This window comes from Triturus cristatus, chromosome 2_1 (assembly GCF_964204655.1).
Source record: "Triturus cristatus chromosome 2_1, aTriCri1.1, whole genome shotgun sequence".
Lineage (NCBI taxonomy): Eukaryota > Metazoa > Chordata > Amphibia > Caudata > Salamandridae > Triturus > Triturus cristatus.
The window spans coordinates 347,139,996-347,163,583 of record NC_140581.1 but is presented as its reverse complement, the minus strand read 5'-3'; the positions used below and the strand labels follow the sequence as shown (position 1 = coordinate 347,163,583).

The window sequence follows — 23,588 nt, the reverse complement described above, 5'->3', positions numbered from 1 at the left end:
ACCCCTGTTTCTCGTACATCTTCACCCATCACACTGCTAAGTCCCAAAACACGATAACTGTACCTCAGTGGTCATCACGCACGCCATGGACACACTTCTCACTCACGATCAGAGAGAACACGATTCGGACCATACATCTCACGGTGAAGTAAAGCGCTCCACGGGGGGTTGTAAGCACTATATACATGTTACAATACTCCCCTGCGCATCATTTCGGACTGCTAAAAAAATCTGCACACGGGGCGAAATTCTACAGTTGCAAAGGGCTTCTCTGCTTGGAATAGTCGGCACGTCCTGCACGTGCGATATCAACTGTTCGCATAATGTGCTCTTCACGTTAAGGAAGCAAATCTGACTTCTGAACGGGAACGGTGTGATAATATCTCCTGAGCGCCTTTGTGATTGAATCCCCCCCACAGCACCCATCACAAAGTACAGTCACGCAAGTAATCATTTCATTCATGTCGGATCCTCCCGGGGACCTTCTTTGTCCCACTGTATTAACAGCAGTTCCAGTCTTAGGCTTGTCAAGAGGTCCCAGTGACCAGTCCCTACTTGCCTTGCCTCCTTCTTTCACTTCATGAGGTACATACCTCAGTCTTACTTCACCTGCCTCTGAAAGCTCATCATCTTAGTATCCAAACGCCTCAGACTTTAGCTGCGCGGGGCGCTGATCACATTCCACTTCACTGTACTCTCCATCGACATTTCAAGGTGTTGGGAGTATATATACATCATGCTGAGCAACAGAAAATAGTGTCACCAATGAATACATCCTAATGAGGTGGTCCATTGATAAAATCAGATTCCTATTCGGTTAGCACATCAGTGTGGCTTTACACCCAATGTATTGTTCGCCGCCACACAGTGCAAGCCGCAAAAAGCAGCTTTTTCGCACTGTAAATAATGTGCTCTTCACGTTAAGGAGGCACATCGTTCATTGATATTTTTTTAAACATGTATGCAACACCCACACTCACACCTTTCGTTGTGCTGCGAAGATGCCTTTAGATTTCTGTAGGCGCTCGGATACAAGACTGCGAACGAAGATGAATTAGTCGAGGTCTGGCCTACCTGTTCACTTCCCTTCTCGGTCTGGGCCTGTCCATCCGTCACCGGCGAGTCCCGGGGAGTGATGCGCGAGCCTCAGGTGTGGGTCTCGCGCCCTGGCCACCCTCACCAGAAGTGCTCATGAATATTTCATAGGAACAAATGTGAACATTGTCTGCGACACCAGGTGTAATTGCGCACGTGTAATGTATATTCTGCACAGGGTCGGCTCAGCAGAATTTGGAACTGCGTCCTGATTAGGAATTCAACACTGGCGGAAGTGTGAGAAGTAAGCACATTTTATATGAGGTTCGCTCTCAGACTCGTTATACCCACAAGTTTACGTCATTTTTGGTTCGTTTTGTGGACTCATTCTTTCGTTTCATAAGCTTATGTTCAGTCGCGGGTCACAGGCTCGTGAGCCCGCTGATCTGCGCACTAGTTTACCTTTCTGTGGGTGATAAAATGGGCACCATTGAGATGATAACTAACACACTTGGGTAAACCGTTTTGGCGGCGAACCACAACTAGCCAACACGAAGTATAGTGTGTATCAATCTGTGTAGATGACGATTGTATAATTTGTGTTAGGCTATAAAGGAGCTGTATTTCTCAGTAGTATTGGATGGAGAACAATTTTTGGGATCCACCTTGAACATAATACATTAGTTTATACAGGTCTCCGCATACCTTGGAGCGACCCCAAGTCCTCGTCAGTGCTGGCAACCGTTTCCACAAATACTCTCTTGCAGTGCCTCGTGAACTGAAGATGCAAGTGTTGGATACATTCATTACCTTTAGCCACATTCTCAAATAGTTATATAAAGTCTGTTAAGATTAATTTATAAGGGCCAAATTCGGAACTGTCTTGTTAACTGGTAACCCCCTAGCATAGTCAGACATTGCTTCAGCTGCTTTTGGGAAGAAACAGGGCCTGTACTCTATCATGCCAGAAATTGGCGCAAGGGGTGTAGAGGATATGAAATGTTGTAGAGGTTGCAGGATAAACTCCCATCACGTGAACATCACAGAATTTTTGACAAGATGGAATAAATTGTGAAGTGAGATTACATCTCGTCTCCGAAGACAAACTAAAAATCTAGTTAAATTTTTTGAGAAGAGACGGGATGGTAAGTGGCAACCTCATAGATACAGGAGCCAAGGCCGTAATCTCTATGGTTTCAGTGTAATCTTCTTTTATTCTAAAGCGGGTCTTTAACCCTTCGAGTAATTTATTTGCCCAACCTATATTTGTCTCCTGACTCCTCCTGGAACTATCATCTGGCGGGAGAGTTAGCAGACTTTACTATGCCACACAGGAAGGGACATCCCATCTACTGGTGGGTATTGAGGGCATGGAGTATCCTAAGTTATATCTAGTGCTTCCAACAATGGCCTCTGTGTCAGTAGTTTCACCCTCCTGAGCAAGGGTCCTTAATGTGGAAGGGTCCTGAGCACTGGTTCTTAACGTGAGGGCCTGGCTTAAATTATATATTGTATAATGTTATGGAGGTTTAATAGCCGCAGAAATGCGAACTAGAACGAAAACTAATGGCGGTGTATGTTATCCAACATTGTCATGTTTTTAGGTGGCATTACTGATGAAGAATTATTATCAAGAAGTGTTATTTGCTGGCCCAGGGTAATTGACCATGTTGAAGGAGCAGTCTATGTGGCAAGGGTTCATTATAAGATTAAAGATAGAGGCAAGTGTTAGTGGTTTGAGTATGTGAAATGATGGTCAAACTTTGTTGGGTACGTTTCTTTCTTTTTATTAACTAATGAAGTAACAGCCATGAGGGAGCACCCGGCCACAATCCAACTGTCGCTCAACCACTGTTCCTAGAGCCTTTCAACCCGATCACCACGTTCCATGGAATCTCGAAATGCGAAAGGCTCCAGAGACACAATGCAACACATCTCCATCCTTACAATAACACTAAATATTACACTAAAGAAAATGCACAAAGAAATATCAACAATTATTGCTATGAGTCAATAAGAAAACAACTATCAGATTACAGCAGGCATTTAAGAAACAAACACTTGAAAAAGCACAATCCCTATACTCTAACACAATGGTACCACACTTAAGACTCTAACACTCATTAATATAAAAAGACATTAAATGTTCATTGCATTTATTTAAAAAAAAGTATACATGCAGTTCATAAAATCAATGATACCATTACATAAGCTTAAAAACACAAAACATAACAAATACAAATTGTCATATGATCCACAGAACTGTTATGAGCCCGCATAACAGAAAAAGATTATGAAGACAATACACTTTGTCATTAATTACACATCCTAACGGGTCATGTAACCGCTGTGGTTGGTGATATATATACGCCGTTATATCTACTCGCAGTCAACCACAGTTCTCCCTTGGATTGCGTTATTTTTGATGCGTCGACGCGTTTCGATGGTTATTCTTGTGATTCCATCTTTATCAAGACATGTAATAGGCTTTGGGTCCTCCTCTATTTTACAGGGACTGACTGAGTTTTTTTATTTGTCCTGACACTGGTACTTATTTTCGAAGCCGTGGGTACATGGTATATCACCATCAGTACTTCTCACCTTGTAGTGGAGTCGTCAATTTCAACTCAGGTGACGGAGGTCCAAGTTACTCCTCCTATATTCTTCGTCACCTTGGGGCCTCAAACCGTCGGCTTCGTACGTGGAAGTGTTTCTCAATTCGAAACACTTCCACGTACGAAGCCGACGGTTTGAGGCCCCAAGGTGACGAAGAATATAGGAGGAGTAACTTGGACCTCCGTCACCTGAGTTGAAATTGACGACTCCACTACAAGGTGAGAAGTACTGATGGTGATATACCATGTACCCACGGCTTCGAAAATAAGTACCAGTGTCAGGACAAATAAAAAAACTCAGTCAGTCCCTGTAAAATAGAGGAGGACCCAAAGCCTATTACATGTCTTGATAAAGATGGAATCACAAGAATAACCATCGAAACGCGTCGACGCATCAAAAATAACGCAATCCAAGGGAGAACTGTGGTTGACTGCGAGTAGATATAACGGCGTATATATATCACCAACCACAGCGGTTACATGACCCGTTAGGATGTGTAATTAATGACAAAGTGTATTGTCTTCATAATCTTTTTCTGTTATGCGGGCTCATAACAGTTCTGTGGATCATATGACAATTTGTATTTGTTATGTTTTGTGTTTTTAAGCTTATGTAATGGTATCATTGATTTTATGAACTGCATGTATACTTTTTTTTAAATAAATGCAATGAACATTTAATGTCTTTTTATATTAATGAGTGTTAGAGTCTTAAGTGTGGTACCATTGTGTTAGAGTATAGGGATTGTGCTTTTTCAAGTGTAAGTTGTACCCCATTCCCTTCAAAAGACAAGGGGTCTCTCTCGGTTTCTCCGATAAAAATATTTAAGAAACAAATACATAAGAATGTCGTTACCAGATGACTCCGCCACCTGCATAGGGAAAACATGAGGAAAAAAACACACTGTAAATACAGGTTCTCAACGGTCCATGATAAAATTCTCAAACTGCTTAGGGAAGCGATGTGTCCTGGTCTGTTTCACCTCCTCACGTTCAGACAGCACCTTCGTCATCACACCATCCCTTCCACGTTCAGACTCTATCAAATCTCCATCGGGTACCTTCATCACCTTCTTGATATTCCACACATTATCATCACTCAAAAGAACAGAGTAGTGATTCACCCTTTTGATCTGGAGAAGCTTGGAAAATCTAGACAAACCCTTGCTTGCCATCGATCCTTTCTTCACTCACACCCAAACTCCAACAACCAACCATCCCTTACTCTCTTCCCTGAAACCCTCAGATAACTCTCCATTACACCTTTATCTCAGCAGCACCCTTTTTACCAATAACAATCAAGCCTTTCTTCCGCCCATGACTTCAAACGGTATCTTACCAGTAACACTATTGGGAGTTGTGCAATAAGCCCACACCAACTTACTCACGGCCATTCTCCATTGCTCACCTTGACTTAGAGCCAACTAGATACCCTCTTTCAATGTTCTATTCCACCAGGCCATTCCTTTGTGGATAATATACAGATGACCTGATGTGCTCCACACTACACAACTGTAAAAACAATCTCATAGCCTGAGTCACAGATTGTACACCGTTGTCTAGTACAATTATCGCTGGAATACCTTCTCTTTCCCACAATCTGTCCAAGACCTTAACCATGTCCTGTGTTATCACATGATTCATAAACTTGAACTCCAGCCACTTTGAATAGTAATCAACTGTAACTAACACATACACAGGACAAGACTCTAACACATTGTAAGACCCCGAAATGTCCATTCCGACTTTCTTCCAAGGAGCAACCATTTTCCTCTACATCCACTGGAGGATAAGTCACCGTCTTCTGTCATTCATCGCTCCATGCACATGCCAGACACTTCCTGACTTCTCTTTCCATATCCTTGTCTCACAACCAGGCCACCAATATTCCTCTTTAATTCTTTGCTTAGATGCATTCATGCCCACAAGACCCTCATGCAACAAGCCAAGACTACGTGACCTCAACACATTAGGCACAACCAACAACTCCCCCCTCAACAAAATACCATTCACCAAAGACAATTCTGTACTTATATTTCAGAACAACTCCACCTCATCTGGCACCTTTCCCTTGGCAGGCCACCCACAAGACATGTACTTAACAACCTGCTCCAACACCTTGTACTCCTTCACAGTCTGCTGCGACTCTTCCCATAATAGTACAAACAGGTATTGCCATTTCTCAATCATCATCCACCGCATCCCCATCCGAACACTCCACTGGTACTCTAGATAAGTAATCTGCAACTACATTATTCTTTCCCGCCATATACTCTAAAGAATACGGAAATTCCATTATCTGCAAAACCCAATGCATTATCCTGGACAAAGTCAAACTGGTCTCCTTGATGGTGAACGCTTCAGTGATCAGTGCGGACCACAAACTTGCTTTCACCACACAAACTTTTTAAAGCGAGTCACCCCCTACTAACATGCCAGCGCCTCTCTCTCAGTGGAATACATGCTATACACACCCTTCAATGGCCTGAATGCATAAGCAATCGTCACCTCTCTACATTGCCTTTGTTGTACAAACACAGAACCCAAACCCAAAGACACATTCTCCCCCTTGATTTGCTCAAACTCTCGCTCACATTCAGAACACCAAATAAACTTGCCATTATTGAGCATCCAAACCCTGCATGCTCACAGTCTTGTCCGCAAACCTAGGAATGAACCGCAAGTAGTATTCCGCCAACCCTAAGAAAGATCTAAATTGATCTTTATCCACAAGTGAAGGAGCTTCCTCTCTGGTCCTCACCGACTGCAACTTAGGAGACGCACCATTTTCATCCAGCCAATGACCTAAATACTTAACACCATTGACACCAAACTTAAGTTTTTCCAGTTTAGTATAAAAATACCCAGCACCTCAGAGAACACCTTGTCATGTTTTGTCACTCTTTCAGCAAAAATAAGTGTGTTGTCTTGGAAATATGTCACATTATTTAGTCCTTTAAACAGCCGGTGCATTGCCCTCTGAAAAACAGCCGAGGCTGACGCCAAACCGAAAGGCATGCACTTAAACCTGTACACGCCTTCTGGGGTATCAAAGGACGTAAGATGTCAAGAATCTGAATGTAACGCTATCTGATGATAAGCTGACGACAGATCCGTGCTAGAGAACTGTTTTGCACCCTTGATCGATGCCAACATTTCCCCTATATTAGGCAGAGGATGTCTGTCAGCCCAAACTGTCCGATTAAGATCCCTCAAGTCGACACACATCCTCAAGTCTCCATTGGGCCAAACCACTGGGGCTAACCGTTCTGAGGCTTCAATCGCCTTGATTATAACGGAATCACACAACTTCTCCAATTTTTTCTTCAAGAGCTCCCTCATCACCATAGGCAAAGTCCGAATCTTGTGCACTTTAGGAACCGCGCCATCCTTCAACATGATTGTTAGAAATGGGGGTCTCTAGTTGGCAGAGGTAGGTACATTTGTCCAAATAGGGACTCTTGCCTCTAGTCAAGGTAAGGGGGATACACACTTTAGATAACCCTCTTGGTAGCTTGGCACGAGCAGACAGGCTTATCCCAAAGACAATGTGGAAAGTATTAGTACCAACACTCACAGTAACACAGTGAAAACACCACAAATGGACACCACACCAGTTTAGAAAAATAAAATATCTTCATCTAAACTAAACAAGACCAAAACGACAAAAATCCAACTTACACAGTTACAAGTATGACTTTCAAAATGTTTCAAGAACTTGTACCATAGAAAACTATGGATACGTGACTTTTCATCAAAGTACCTGTAGATGCGTCAAAGTTCACAAGCCAAACAGCCGCAGCGTCGGAAAACGATGCAACACTCCTGAGACCTTGGGGAGGCGATGCGACAGTCCCGCTGCACGCAGACGAAGGGTTGTGTCGAATCCGGTCTGTACGGGGAGTGATGCGTCGATTCTTCATGACAGTTCTGGTCCATGGGTGATGCGTCGGAAGAACTTGCCACACAGGTACCATGCGTGGAAATCCGTGATGCACCGGCGATCGATATGGCGGTGTCGAGCGGCGCTGCGTTGGTCCTCTTTAGCCGGGATCCCTCGATGCGTCGATTCTTGCAGCAACGACTTCCTCAGCGGCACGGCGATGCACAGAAATTCTTCTAGCACCATGTAGATGCATCGGGAAAACAGCCGCAAGAAGAGCGATGCGTCGATTTCTGTAGTCCTTTCAGTTTCTTCTTTCTTCCTGCTCCCAAACGGCAGCTGCAACCTCCAAATGCCCAAACCTGGCACAGGCACCTCTTGGGAGGTCAGAACGAATTCACAGCAGCAGAGTTCAGGGGAGATGTGGTTGAAGTCTTTGTGTCCCGGAGACTTTAGAACAGAAGGTCAGCTGATTTCAGGCCCTTGGAGATCTCTTTCAGGCGGGGGACACTGCACACAGCAAAGCCGTTCTCCTTTCCTTGGCAGAAACAGCAACTGCGGGCCAACTCCAGACACACAACAAGGGCAATAGTTCTTTTCAGTCTCTCCATCTCTTCTCCTTGGCAAAGGTTCCTCTTGAATTCTAGGGACGATCTAAAAGTCTGAGGTTTTGGGTCTGATACTTATACCCCAAAATGTCTTTGTTCTCTTTGTGCAAGGGGCCTCTGAGCCTAGTTCAAACCAGGTCTGGGGGCACTCTGCAAGTGCGCAACAACTTCCATTGTGAGCTTGGCTCCAGACACACCACAGGGGGGCGGAGCCAGCATTGTGGAAGGCAGGCACAGTCCTATTCAGGTACAGCTGCTACTCCTCCCACCACTCCAAATGCAGATCAGGCCTATTCAGCCTAGTGCTGACTCATCCAGACTCCTAGAGCCACAGCACCTCCCCAGCTCCTGTCACTCCAAAGCCAAACAATCAATCCACAAACAGGCAGAGGCGCACAGGATGGTTTAACAAGAAAAAATAAGTATTTTCAAACACACAATTTAAAAACCATCTTTACTAAAATATGTGTTATTAAATCCTGAATACAGGGATACCAAACTCCATTTTTCTGTTTTATCCCTATGGGAAGATATGCTTGTAAAATGTTACAAAGCATCTCCTTTTCTGTCCTATGGGGCAAGATAGCCTTTCAATAGTGAAAAATGAAATTGGCAGTATTTAACTATCAGGACATGTGACACACACCAGTATATGTCCTACCTTTCACATACACTGTACCCTGACCAGGGGTGTGCCTTGGGCCTACCATAGGTGTGTCCAATGTATAAGAGTAGGGCCTGGTAAGTGGGTGCACTTACAAAGTCGACACAGCAGTTAACAAACTGCGCACAGGCACCGGGGTGGCAGGCCTGAGACATCTTTTCAGGGCTACTCATGTTGGTGGCACAATCAGTTCTGCAGGCCCACTAGTAGAATTTGATTTACCAGCCCTGGCACACTCAGTGCACTTTACTAGGGACCCACTGGTAAATGAAATACGCCAATCTTGGATAACCAATCACAATAACAATTTACAAAGAGAGCATATGCACTTTAGCACTGATCAGCAGTGGTAAAGTGCCCAGAGTCCTATAGCCAACAAACACAGGTCAGGAAAAAAATAGGCGGAGGAAGCAAAAAGTTTGGGGATAACCCTGCAAAAAGGGCCATTTCCAACAACAATCTTTTGGGAAACTCCTTAAGTAACCCTAACTGACTCTTCAAAAATTCAGGACATTTCTCCTGCCATTTCTCAGCATGCACCTCATTCAATCTTGACCTTGCACCTGGCACTTGTTCAGCAACAAGATTGGCCCTGTGTGCACAACAGGTGGTCCACCTGGATCAAACCGGTTTTGTACCTCATGGATCTATGGCCTCAAATATCTATCTTTTAACACAAGTGATTTCCTGTCAGTCAACAAGGTACAGACGGTGATTTTAATGCTTGATGTAGAAAAAGAGTTCAACCTTGTTGACTAGCAGGCTTTGTTCTTCATACTACAAACATTTGGCCTCCCCACACAGATGATTGAAATGATAAGCTTTACGTAGGATCAGAGACAAATAAAAAAAAGGTCGGATCGTAAAGTTTAGATGTGGGAATAGGTAGGGATGCCTGCTGTCCCCTCTATTATTTTCATTGTTTATAGAACCCCAGGCAATTAAAATGTGTAACTCTCGGATATTATCACCCTTGAATGCAGTGCCTAAGATTAAACTATTCGTGGATGATATTATTCTTTATTAGCAGATCTGCTAAACATTCAAAATACTTTCGATGAAATTTCAGATTTTACATGGATAGGAGGTTATAGGCTAAATCAAGCCAAGACTGCGGCTTTGTTATTTAATGCTCTGGCAATATGTCTCCCATTTTCCCTCCCAGAGATAGCCACCAAACTCATTAGATATTTGGGCGTATTCGTAACCAATCAGTATGATCAATTATTTATACTTAATTGTGGAAGTACACTTACAAAAGTAAAGAGGCTTTTGGACAGCTGGTCTGCTCTTCCTTTAACACTAATTGGTGGCGTATCAATGAATAAAATGTCTATTTTACAACTATTTCTATTCTTGTTTATTCATCTCTCTATTATAATTCCCAAATCTTATTTCTGGGATTTAGATAAAATGTCTAGGAAATTCACTTTGGCAAATAAACAACCCGGAACTTCATTAGCAATATTACAATTGGACACAACTAAGGGGGGATTAGCCCTCCTGAATTTCGAATCTTATTATAACGCAGCTTTGCTTAATGCTTTAGCCCAGCTCCCAATGACATCTTCAAAATTTGAAAATGTTATGCTAAATACAATGTTGATATAATCTCACAAAGAAGGTCACAAATGGAGAAAATTACATCCACGGTATCACTCCATACTATACTGACTCACAACAAGTAACCGATACACATACAGCGGAGGACTCGGGAAAGTCAATTCTCGAGATCCATGTGTAAAGGACCTTGTAAAGGCGGAGGAAGACGAGGTGTCTAGTATTGGATACGGACAGACTGCAGCTGCTTTATGGTTATTCCCATCCAATTAAGTATGGTAATTTTTATATTTATTTATTTTCACAAACAATAGCAGAGTGAAGTGATATGGGCCTGAAGAATTCCACGAACCTTTGTGGTCATCAAGGCAGAAACATGTTGACCTAATCTAATATAGGGAACATCCATACTACTATTTTCACACAGTTTTTATGTCTATCCTGGGAGGACACCGATAAACGTTTTTTGTCCTCTCATGAGATACTTTTAATTCACTTGTTTATAACTTTTTTTCGCACTCTGCCCCTCACTCTCACCACCATTGGATGATTAAAACACCTCTCGCTCCTTTCCTGTGGGAGAGTTGTAGCCTACACTGTGTACCTTGCGGTCGAAGTGTGTAAGAGGGAACCCAATGATGAAGCATGTCACCCTTGGGTGAGTGAGGGGCTCGTCTTTACAATAATAATTGTCCCCACATTAACAATCAAAAATACAATGTTGACCCAGGGTGCAATAAAACGACCTGTTTTTCTTTGCTTTCCGAAACTGCAGAAAAAAATCAAGATATAAGACAATCTCACAAAGAAGGTCACAAATGGAGAAAATTACATCCACGGTATCACTCCATACTATACTGACTCACAACAAGTAACCGATACACATACAGCGGAGGACTCGGGAAAGTCAATTCTCGAGATCCATGTGTAAAGGACCTTGTAAAGGCGGAGGAAGACGAGGTGTCTAGTATTGGATACGGACAGACTGCAGCTGCTTTATGGTTATTCCCATCCAATTAAGTATGGTAATTTTTATATTTATTTATTTTCACAAACAATAGCAGAGTGAAGTGATATGGGCCTGAAGAATTCCACGAACCTTTGTGGTCATCAAGGCAGAAACATGTTGACCTAATCTAATATAGGGAACATCCATACTACTATTTTCACACAGTTTTTATGTCTATCCTGGGAGGACACCGATAAACGTTTTTTGTCCTCTCATGAGATACTTTTAATTCACTTGTTTATAACTTTTTTTCGCACTCTGCCCCTCACTCTCACCACCATTGGATGATTAAAACACCTCTTGCTCCTTTCCTGTGGGAGAGTTGTAGCCTACACTGTGTACCTTGCGGTCGAAGTGTGTAAGAGGGAACCCAATGATGAAGCATGTCACCCTTGGGTGAGTGAGGGGCTCGTCTTTACAATAATAATTGTCCCCACATTAACAATCAAAAATACAATGTTGACCCAGGGTGCAATAAAACTACCTGTTTTTCTTTGCTTTCCGAAACTGCAGAAAAAAATCAAGATATAAGACAATTCTAGATTTAGGCTATCGTAAGCAATCATTTTTCACAACTGCTAAAATTCCTATTTTTCATCAATTTATTTAAAAAACAGATTGCCAGGGTTTTGGTCTTCATTTTTCGCAGAGTATCCAGGATTTATGGAAAGAGGCAAGGTTTGAACGATTGGAGGATTTTTACATTGTATCAAACTTGAGTACTTGGTATTCGCTGTCTCAAAGCTGTCTCAACAGTTGAGCTCTAGGATTTCATCCCCTTTTTTCAGTTTTAATAAAATAAAAAAAAATGTATAATGAGTTTTGGGATGGTGAATAATTCGGCATTAGGGATTTTATCCCAATTCTAGGACTATGGTTTAATCTGAGTTGGTGATTTGTATTCCTTGCTACGTCAGTTGTGGGAGCAGATAGAGATTGATACATTTTTTTCTTAAACTAGAAAAAGAAACCTGATGTAGCCTCAAAATACAAATGTCAGCAGTGTGGGACATTTAATGTCACACTAGTATACATTTATAATCAGTGTATCAATTCTCTGTGCTCTACTTTTCATGACCCCACTGCTTAGAAGTCACAGATAATCGAAACACTGATGAACAAAAATGAAAAGGAGCATATTATTTCGATATTTATAACTTGATTTTAAGTACAATAGGACACATCAATCAATAAAATCCAATGATATTCATCTGGGAGTCTTGTTAGTCTATTTCAAGGCCACTTTATTGGAGTTTTATTACTAATTGCCCAGCCAACGCATTTTGTCGAACAGGACTTCGTCAGGGCTGTAAAATTTAAAAACACAAATCAGCCTATATATTTTATATGTACATACATTACATTATTTACATTATACCCAATCAACAATCCCGCCCGATGTGTTATAAACACAACACACAAGACCCCCTTCCTATATTTCTATTTTGAGAAAAAAACACTGGTTTGTCTTGATTTTAGATGTGCTCATTTTTTTGCCATATAATTGCATGTAGCAATCTTATTATGACAAGATTCATGTTGCTTGTCAAAACTCATAATTAACCGATAATAACACAGATCATTTTTGCTCAAATACTAAGAGCCTGATTCTGATGCGGTTAGGAAATCATTCCCACCTAAGGCCCGATTACAATGCAGTTAGGAAGGCCTCCTAACGGCATTTACTCTTTCCGAATCGGATCAGGAACGTGTCTTTCCGACCGAGGGCCAGATGGGAGTCCAACCAAATCGTATCTGGAAGCATCCAGATGCATCATACTCAGTCGGTCGGACTCTCCCAATCCGAGTTGGTTGGAAACCATTTCCAAACCGATTTGATCGGGAAGATTTCCTAACCGCGTCAGAATCGCGCCCTAAGAATTAAAAAAAAACTCACTTGGATTCCTTCTTCAAAGAAACATGGTGTCTTCATGGAGGAGAAATGATGGGTGAAAGGTATCCAATAAAGGTATCCAATAAAGGTTTCAGTTCCCTTAAGTAGAAAGGTGTAGTACCCTCTGGTATGATCTACAATCCAGAGTGGTCAAAATCACCAATATGCAAATATAAAATGTACAAGTGTGATGTTAGGAGATGCTCTGTGCCTATCACCAGACCCTATCCCAATTTTTGAAACTCAATATAAAGGATCAATGTGTGGACCAGTCTCAGGTGGTTCATCCAAACCATGACTTTTTATCATCCAAAACATCCATGTTATATATATTGAAATAACCCTGGTTATCAGCCCCCATCATAGTATTAAAAGACAAAGTCAATCTAGACTAGTAATCCTGTGCTCCCGGGTCCATTTCCTTCATGAAGCTGACATATACAATTTTTGTCGGCTTCTTTTCTCTAATTTTCAACCACTTTTTCCCCAGACAAAAAAATTATTTATCATTAGTTGAGAAGAAACATTTTTAGTTTATAATGAAACCTCACTACGTTAATTTAATCACATTATCCAAAGATGAGATTCTATAGTTTATAATCCCCAATATTACAAGAGCTCTGCCATGCACTCACCTGCCTCATCCGAGTGAACGTTGCAAATCACGAGCAACAGATCTGTGTTCGTTTGCCCCTCATGTTTCCTGTAATTTAAACCATTCAAATCCACGTATGTGTAATTAAACAGATGCAAATCTTTCGAGGCGACTCTTCCTTTGGTCCATTTATTGCTTGGACCAATCAAAGAATATCACTGCCCTCTGGCTTGTATCACGTATACTACAGCGAGGACTTGTATTTATAATAGTCTTGAAACCATATAAATCTTAGGATTCATCATTCCAACCACAAATATAATTCATTTTCCACAGCGATATATGGTCAACTTATCCGACTCATTAATATATAAATATCATACTTCACTTGTAGTCATGTAAATAATTATTATTAGTAGGCTTAAACTGACGCTACCTCTTTGATCCGATTCTCCAACCACCTATGTGAAGTAGGGCACAGATTGTTGCGAGTAGCCAATTAAAAAAGAATGACATTTCTGTCAAGATAGCTGACTTATTATACATCTAAAAGGCTACATAAGATGTTTCCCCTTTCATCAGAGCACTGCTTTAGGTGTCAGGATTTGGAGATAGGGACTTGGAACCATGTGTTCTTCTATTGTTGTCAATTACAACAACTTTGGGTTGAAGTCTTTGAAGTTAATAATCAATTGTTATCCGTACGAATGATCCCTTCCCAAAGACTGGTCTTGCTTGGGTCCTGTTCGGAGGTCCACCATCTAACAAAATATCAGCAATACTTTACTTCTATTACGATAGCAGTTGCCAGGTCTCCAATTCTTCGGAATTGGAAATCCGATAAGATACCTTCCCATTCAGCATTGGTATGAGAAAATGGCTAGGACCTATACTTGGGAAGAAGCATATGCTAAACGAATAGGGGACGTGCACAGATTCAAAGAGATCTGGTCAGGGCTTTTTGTAATATTGATGCCTAATGTTTAGTTAACTCTTTATTCGTATTTATCGCTCCTCTTGAAAAGCCAAAAGTCTCTGATAATAATGTTTAGATCTGTCTAAGTAGGTTTTTTTCTGCACTCTCTGCTATAAAGTTTACACTGTTTTTGTACAAGGCACATTTAATCTCCTCTTCAGTGGGAAATTATTCATAAATTCTAGAGATCATTTGATTTAATGTTGGAGAGGGTGATCTATGTATAAGAAGCTGCTATTTCTGGAAACTATATTGTTTTATGGACTTTCTGTTGAAATATCTTCCTACCTCTGTTGAAATCTTTGCACTTTATTCTGTTCTCTTTTTGTTTTGCATTTATGATATATAGTGACTGTTTTTTAAGGATACTAAGCCAAATGCCTCAGATATTAATGCTTAAATCATTTTAGCAGGCTTTTTTGCTGCATTCTCAGCGATAATGTTAACATTTTATTTTGCACAATGCTCTTTTTTTATCTCCTCTTTATTGGGAACTTACTTTTTGAATTTATTATAAATCCCAAAGAATATTTTATCTAAAAGATGAAGAGGGTGATGCACCTTTAAGAAGTTTTAACAACGAAAATTATGATTGTTTTATGATCTTTCTGATTAAATATTTTTGTACCTTTGTTCAAATCTTAGCACTTTATTCTTTTACACTAGGTATTTCTGAAGAAAGCCTGATTCCTTTTTGTTGTTGTTGTTTTTTTCTCATAAATGTTATGAATTTGTAATTTTCTTCATCTACTCAAATAAAAAATAAATATTTAACTACTCATTGGCCACCGACATTGTGTGATATGCATAGATATAATTTTTGAACTGATAGCTGGTAAACTCCAATGATAGATAAGAAAACCTCAACTAGCCTCATGCATGAATTGTTTATGCATCCGCATTCCCGGTCTTAGGCACCTGAGCATCCTTTGGTGTCCTGTCCAGTGATGTTTTTATGCAAGACAGGCACTGTTTTCCATTGGCCTCTCATATTGTTCACTTCAAATGAATGGTAGAATAAACATGGAAGAAGATTGTGTGAACACATAGGACCATGTGTCCCTGTGTTATTGCGAGCTATTTTCATTTTGTTAGTTTAACATCTCAGTTTTTGACTTGTTGGAAAGATGCAGAATGCATAACAATGTAGTGAATGAGCCCTCAAGAAATGGTATCTGCTTTAATTTTATTCAATACAGTATTTATTTTAAAAATGTCTCGATGGACCAAAAGAAATATGAAAAATGTATATTTTTTGCGTTATGAGAGGAATTTGATGTATTTCTACTGAATGGCTTATTTTTACACTAGGGACGACAAGAGATAGCTTTGATGGGAAAAGAGTCACCCGGCTTGAGTATGAGGCATATACACCAATGGCAGAAACTGAAATAAAGAAAATCTGCCTTGGTATGAGGCAGAAGTGGCCTTCAGTCAAGCATATTGCAGTGCATCATCGCCTTGGGTAAGTAGGACCTCTATCCAGATATTAACACACATTTCTAAATTAACTATATGAAGTGAAACCTGAACCTTGTGAGTATTCAGGGAATTTTGAGCATCTAAGTTCATCTACTGCTTGGCTTTCTATTGCACATTTTTGTTAATTTGGATAGATTTCTTAGTGCAGCGCATTAATGAAATCTGGTTTGAGGTGTTGATAGAAACGTATGTAAGTCACAAAAATTAACAATTTGTCTCCAGGTCCTTAGATCAATGTCAGAATGAGCTAGCTTCTGTCTGTCTGAATCTGTCTGGAGGATTCAATCACCAACCATAACTAATATGGCATAGTGAGATAAAAAGTCAGAGTCTGTTCAGAAAGGCATTTGGGAGTACGTAAAGTAGTACTCCTATACTACTCTTTAACGTACTGTTGCTCACCTTATTGAATTATCCTCAAAACATCTAAAATAAGAATACAATGGGAATATTCCTATACAAAAATTGAAAAGATGATGCCCTATATGGACTTTTGCCATTAGAGAGTTGGACGTTGCAGCCCGATTTAGAAAGGCATGTAAGATTTTAAGAAAAAGACAACATGGTGTAATTACTTTGGTTTCCGGACATCATCTGATATATTTACAACTTTAACAGTAGAAGAAGCGAACAAGGATAAATATGTGGTAAGTGGAAGCCATAAAAGATCTCTTTTAATCGCTAAAAAGATAGGTGTAACATAATTGGTGTCAAGTCTGTGATGAAAACACACAGCATTCCACTAAGCTGTAAAAGTAACTTTATCTGTCTGTTTCCAGTTTGAGGTTATTAAATGTAAAGCTACAGCTAATAATAGGTCTAACAACTTGAAGTTTGATTGTAATTTAGGCCATTGAAGTGACAAGAAACCTTAGCAAATATTGGATAAGGAAAAGGGAATATTAACTTTAAAAATCTTTTTAATTTGGGACCAGACTAATTGCCAGAACTGAAGGATATTTGGGCAATCGAATAGCATATGTTTTAACTCAGCATTAGAACAGGAACAGGACCAACAAATAGAAAGAGTATTAGGTAAAAAAGATGCTAATGTTGTTGGGGAAAGTAATAGACATTGATAAACAAAGTAAAGGGTTTGAGAAGTATTAGGAGCTCTTGATGTTTTGTGAATTTTAAGCCATAATGTATCCCAAATTGAAGTTGGCCAGCATTGTGTTGTCTTTTTCCCATGCCAATTCAGTCTTTGAGTATTAGAAACTATTGTTTATGCCTATGTATTTATACTATGATATTTAATTCCTAGGTATTATTGTGCCTACAGTGTTTATTTTCTTACCTCATTTTTTTCAATTTTTGCTGAGTCATAATATACTGTTTCCATTTTCCCCTTCCACGTCCTTCTTCCTTACTGTTTGAAATCTATTCCCCTTTTGCATACAACATGTTTTCTATAACCGTTGTATTTCTTTATTCTTTTATAATCTCTATGTTAACTAAGATTCATTATGCTTATTATAATGCTGTTCTTTTTTCTTCTGGTTTTCAATAAACTCAAACTTAAAAAAAGAAAGGCATGTAAGAATGTAAGAGATCGCAAAAGTGTACTTTTGTAATACTACTTTCCATACTCCTAAATGCTTTCGTGAGTTGGCTTTCATAGAGCATGTTGCAGGGAGTTGACCTCAAGGCTGCCACATGCTTCTTTGCAGTACAATTGTGAGTTGCATATGTGTAGGGAAGACATTTTCTAAAGTTATGATTATTAGATCTATATAAATATGTAACTAGTGTTAGCTCGATAGAGAGAATTAATGGATTAAACAAGGTGCTAAACAGTTAAACTCCCAGTTGCTCATACTGAGAACAGTGTTTAGCTGAATGGAAAGAAAAGCTGTCGTAAATATTAAGTAATGTTCTCCTATGATGTGTTAATTAAAATCACATTGTCAAACCCAACTTTGTAAATGTGTCTTGGGTTTGTTTGTATATGGATATTCTCATGGCATCACAAAAGAAAATATTTAGTTGAAAGTGCTGAGCCAGTGTAGTGAGCGCATTGAGCATCAGGCTATCAACAACAACAAACAAAACGAATGTCAGCTTGGCAGCTGCGAAACTACGTTAATATCAGATCAAAACAAAACCCAGCCACGATTAAGTCCCTCACTTGTACAAAAGGCAATAAAAGCTTGTGATGTATGGATTTAGATACATTTGCTAATCAATTCTTAAGACATTACAGAGCCTAGTGACTGCTACCCAGACATGTCGCTGATCACCAGTTTTTCTGTTAGAGGAGGCAGCATGTTAATTGTAGTCCTTGGGTTACTGACACCTTCCTGTGAGCACTTCATGATTGAACCAGATGGTGTGTGCGGACGGTTTTAGGAGACGGCAAGTAATACACCCGGATGTGATATGGATGTTTGAATTTCCCTCTTGCTTTTTGTACCATATATTTTCCATATGGAAGGAAAGTCTATTTCTAAATCTATTAGTCTTTTGCAAGTGCAAATATTATGGCAAGTGCTTACTCTTAATGCATCATGGTTCTGGCTGACGTTGTAAAAGGACACCTCAAAATGTAAAATACATTAAAAGGGGTTTCAGTGTTTTAAAGCCTGGCACAGGTGTTACCAGTGAAGATGGAAGGCTGTGTCATGTTCTAAGTTGTGCCAGAGCTTTCTGCAGTGCATTCGCGGAATCATGGAATGAGTGTGTTAGTGCACGTATGGTGGACAGCGTGGTTTTCTGAAGAATGAGTACATTGCTCCAGCCTGTCTGTAGCTAGATAGAAAATGAGTTCATAATATGGCTTCCATGGACAGTGGTGCTCCCACAGGACTGATAATAGGATTGCCAGATCAAATGGGTTTGTTTCATTTACGTATGTATGGTATTTACATAGCTCCAACCTAGCCGAAAGGCAGCAGTGCGCTGTACAGGAGTCCAAAGCAAAGGAACAGTCAACGTGTGATTTGAGGGGTAACTCATTTGTAAGAGCGAAAGTGGACTGTTCTGCATCATGATGTAATGCACTTTAAAGACCACGAGTAGAAAAAGTTAGGAACCGTGGAGTAATCTTTGATAAAAGACTTAAATTTGAAAACAAAGTAAATCAAATCGCATCCGCTGTGTTTTACCTGTTAAAGGTCATTAGGAAAATCATGCCATTTATTCAAACTCACCTTCAAAAACTGGTGGTTACAGCACTTATTTTGTCTAAACTAGACTAATGTAACGGGCTGAACGTAAACCTACAACAGAAACTGTTGATGAAAACTTCAAACTTTACAAAATGCTGCAGCATGCCTTATTTTTAACATTCATAAACATCAGCCAGCTTCTGCGACCTACCAGGAACTTCATTGGCTACCTATACAAAAAAGAATTACCTTCAAGGCCCTATGCATCGCCTATAGGGCTGGCACAATTCTAAACCAAAATTTTGTGTACACAAGTTCAACTGGTATAGACCCTCTAGAGCACTTAGGTCCTCTAATGCAAAACTATTGACCGTACCTCCCTTCAAGAAGGCGCTGTGGGGGGAGTTTTGTGATTAGTACTGTAAATATCTGGAATTTCCTTCCTTTTAATCTTAAAGTTTCCCAAAATCATCTTCAATTCAGAAAATCCCTGAAGACCTGGCTTTTCTATCATTAGTCTCAGGATCTCCGCCCCATTTATCTGATCTGGATCTTTTCTCCAAGACAGCGCCAAGACACTTTTTGGTATTTGAGCACTACATAAAACATATTAACATAACATAAAGAATTGTGTCTTCAGCTCTTTGCTACATTGAAGCAGGGTTGATGCAGTCCTGATGAACAGGGAGATGGTGATAGCTGTCTTAGCCAAGGACTATGCAGTTCTAGAGCATACGTGTGAGGCAGTGATTGTTGCAATTGACTTTCTAATTTTGACTAGTAAGGTTTAAAGCAATACTCCCTGGAGAGCCTTCCAGTCATGGGCAGTGCCAAAGTAAAATAAGTAATTTCAGTCTGTTGAAAGACCAGCACTATTTCCCCAGGACAGACAAAAGTAACAGTATAGATTAACAGAATAACCCTCAGGATCAAATGAGACCATGCCATTAACTGAGAGATAAGCCATTAGAAGCCTCCGCTTCCGGCAGAATGGTTTGTATGGTGAGACGTGCTGTTTGCTGGTGAGATGCCCAGCTTTTGCCCAGATGATTGTGAGAGGCGACTCCTTCTTGGATGGCTAGTATCATAGGGCCTAGTGTTATTTTTGGCCACAGTTACTTGCAACATGCAGACTATCTATAATAAATTAAGAAACCACTGTCTTTCTTTTAATCACAATGTCTATCCACTCGCTTACTCTGTAGTCACTCATCCATTAGGTAAATGTGCACAATTAAAAGATTCATAGCTATGCCCAGTGCGCATCATAGACAATGTTTTCTCCCTGTGCTTAATTGAGGTTACCTTTCTTTAATTGAGACCAAATTTTGATTGCAAAGTTGGCCCACGCCTTGTGATAGAAGTCAGCGCCCTCTTCACCTCCACTGGAACAGGCAGAGGAGGGCGCTGATGAGCCCTCCTCAAGCACTTTGGAGTCGGATATGTGATATGCAGGAATTTAATTTGAATCAAGTGGAACCTGGAAGAAATCACCATCTCCCTGGGAACCAAAAGGACCTCTCTCCTCCACCCACTGTATTTTAGGGGACCCACCCAAGGTTCCCATTTTGCCCTCACTGGGACAAGCAGATCCGGTGAATTGATGACTAAAGATTTATAGATGTGGTAAATGCCTCCCTGCCAGAGGGGCCCCATCAGTAGCTACAGTTCCAGTGGGGCAAATTTGGGTGCCACCCCAGTGGAGTCCCCATAAGACATCAAGGAAGGGTGAAGCTGGAAGAACGTATAACATTGAGAGTGGTGCAGATTAAAGCTCCTGGAAGGACTGCACTGGTGATCCCTGTCATACATCTACCAGCCTGGAAATACCAGTGAGGTCCCACCTACCAAATCTCTCCAGAAATGCAACCTGTCCCAGCCAACTGCCCCTCTGGAGGGGGCGGGGGTCTGAAGAGTAATCTGCCTGTCCCACGCAACCCAGTGCAGTGGTAACCACAACACAAAAAATATCACTGTGTTAAGCACTAGAGGGGAGCGAGGAACAGGCGCCCCATAAAGCACAGTCATAATATTGTCACAGCCCATTTCTCGAGGCCTGTCCGCATCCTTTCAATCATGGGTGGGACATTAAAGGACTCCTTCATGAAGGACTGGGTGAGGAAGCAGGGAATATTTATACCAAAGAATGGAAGCTCAGCCCACGGACACGTTTCTGGGATTAGGTATCTGGGTCTGTCAGTTCCTTGCCCCTGCATCACCAGTCATGGGGACCAGGAGGGACTTGGTCCAATTAACTTGCAGGCCAGAGGACCGCCATATAATTCTAATATCCTTAGTAGCTGTGGCTCCATGGTCTCTGGACAGTACATGAAAAGCACCATGTTATTGGCAAAAAGGGCTATGCGGTCCTCCAGACAGTGCCCCCATACTGAAGCATCGCATCCGGCTCATGTTGCAAGGGGCTCCATCAATAGAGTGAAGAATGGGAAATAGTGGGCCTCCCTGACTGGCACCTGGCTATATAGGGAAGGCTTGCAGTAGCACCCTGCTGACGCACACCGCTACCCTGGTGTTAGTATATAGTATCTGTAGTCACTCAAGCGCATCCCAGAGTTAGTCCCAATCAAGGATATCATATGCCTTTTCCAAATCAATAAGGAGGAATGTATTTGTGCCGCCAAGTCGATGTCAGTATGCCACGACCTCATGCACCCTACGAATACCGTGACTGGTGCTACACTGAGGTATAGAGCCACACTGGTCTGGGTCTACCAGCACCAGTATTACCTTGAGGAGCCTGTTGGCCAAAATCGTTATTTATAGTTTAAACTCGCTGTTAATGAGGGAAATCGGGCAATATAGTGTGCATTTTTCCCACCTAGCTTTATTCTGGACTATCATTGCTAAGTCGAGCCCATTTGGGTAGCAGCCTTTCGCCATGGTCTAGTTGTACATACCATCAGGTGCAGCAGAAGGGCACATCTGGCCCTGGCGTCCTGCCTGGGTTCATTTCTGTGCCTCTTCCAGTTCTTCCAGTGTGATGGGTTAGCCTAGGTCCTTTCTCTGTGATGCCAGTAAGGCAGGTAGTGGTAGGTCTGCGACGAGGGACATGGACAACTCACTTTGAGGGCCTGTCCGCCTTGTGTAGCGAGCCCTGTAATACTCTGCAGAGGCTGATATGATCTCCTGGGCCTATGCAAGCGAGGGCTTATTGATGCTTGCTGGCAGCAATACATATTCCTCTTTTGTAGTTCCTCATGCCGCTTGAGACCCATGATGTCCCTGAGTCACCACCTCTCCCGGATTCCAATGGATGTGCGTGGGGATCGACCTTCTGATAAGTGGGGATCCTGCCCCAATGCGGCTGTGTATTTGAGTAAGTGGCACCGCATTGTGGCCCCATCCGGGCCTGGGAAAGCCCAATACAGTCATGTCTCCAGCTTCTTAGCGCAGGTCGGACCTATGAGCAGGTCTCACACACTGCAACGCATCCTCGCCACTCCCTCAGTCTTCACCGCGGGATCCACTGATAGTGAACACTATGCGCCTGCCTCCAAGGCCCTATCTAGATTCCCAAGTACCAGAGGTGGGTCGTGCAGGAGTGCACCACCAATGCCACCACATGTTTCTCATTGGGACAGCGCTCCTTCAGACAACCTATCACTGCCAGGCTGCCCTTTTGCGCATGCATGCTCACCAAACACTGCTTGTGGCCACTTGGTTGCAATCGCTCCACTTCTCCACCAGAAGTGGAGGTTCCAAGGCCTCTCGCAATGAGGCCATCCCCTCCAGGACCGAAAGATTGCAGCAACGAGGATTCAGACAGATCATCCAATAGGCACAAGTTGGGGAGCATATACGAGCTATGGGACAAAGCCGGGAAACTGTTGCCGTGGCTAGACAGGAAAGAATTGGCGAGCCGGCTGTTCACAGAGCTACTAGTGGACGCTGGTGGCTGTCTTACAGATAAGCAAGAAATTGCGGACGAATTTGCCAAGTATTACGAGCAGCTCTATACATCCAGCATCACCAGGCAGGAAAGGGAAGTGAAAGGGTTACCGTCCGAAATGCATCTACCGGTGCTAGCGGAAGATGATAGAACTCTGCTAGATGCAGACCTTGCACAGGAAGAAATAGCTCAGGCTATACATGCTCTCCAGACAGGTAAGCCAATGGGCCCGATCGAGCTCTACAAGCTG

At 41.6% G+C, this 23,588-nt stretch overlaps 1 protein-coding gene across 1 annotated transcript in view; it reads left to right on the top strand.

Annotated features, from left to right (window-relative positions):
* LOC146864176 (molybdopterin synthase catalytic subunit-like) overlaps positions 1 to 23,588 on the top strand; it is a 146,952-nt gene that overhangs the window by 57,888 nt on the left and 65,476 nt on the right. The window contains exon 2 of the mRNA XM_085631251.1: positions 16,151 to 16,304. Within this exon, the coding sequence (XP_085487377.1) occupies positions 16,151 to 16,304 (154 nt within the window). The remainder of the gene's footprint in view (positions 1 to 16,150; positions 16,305 to 23,588) is intronic.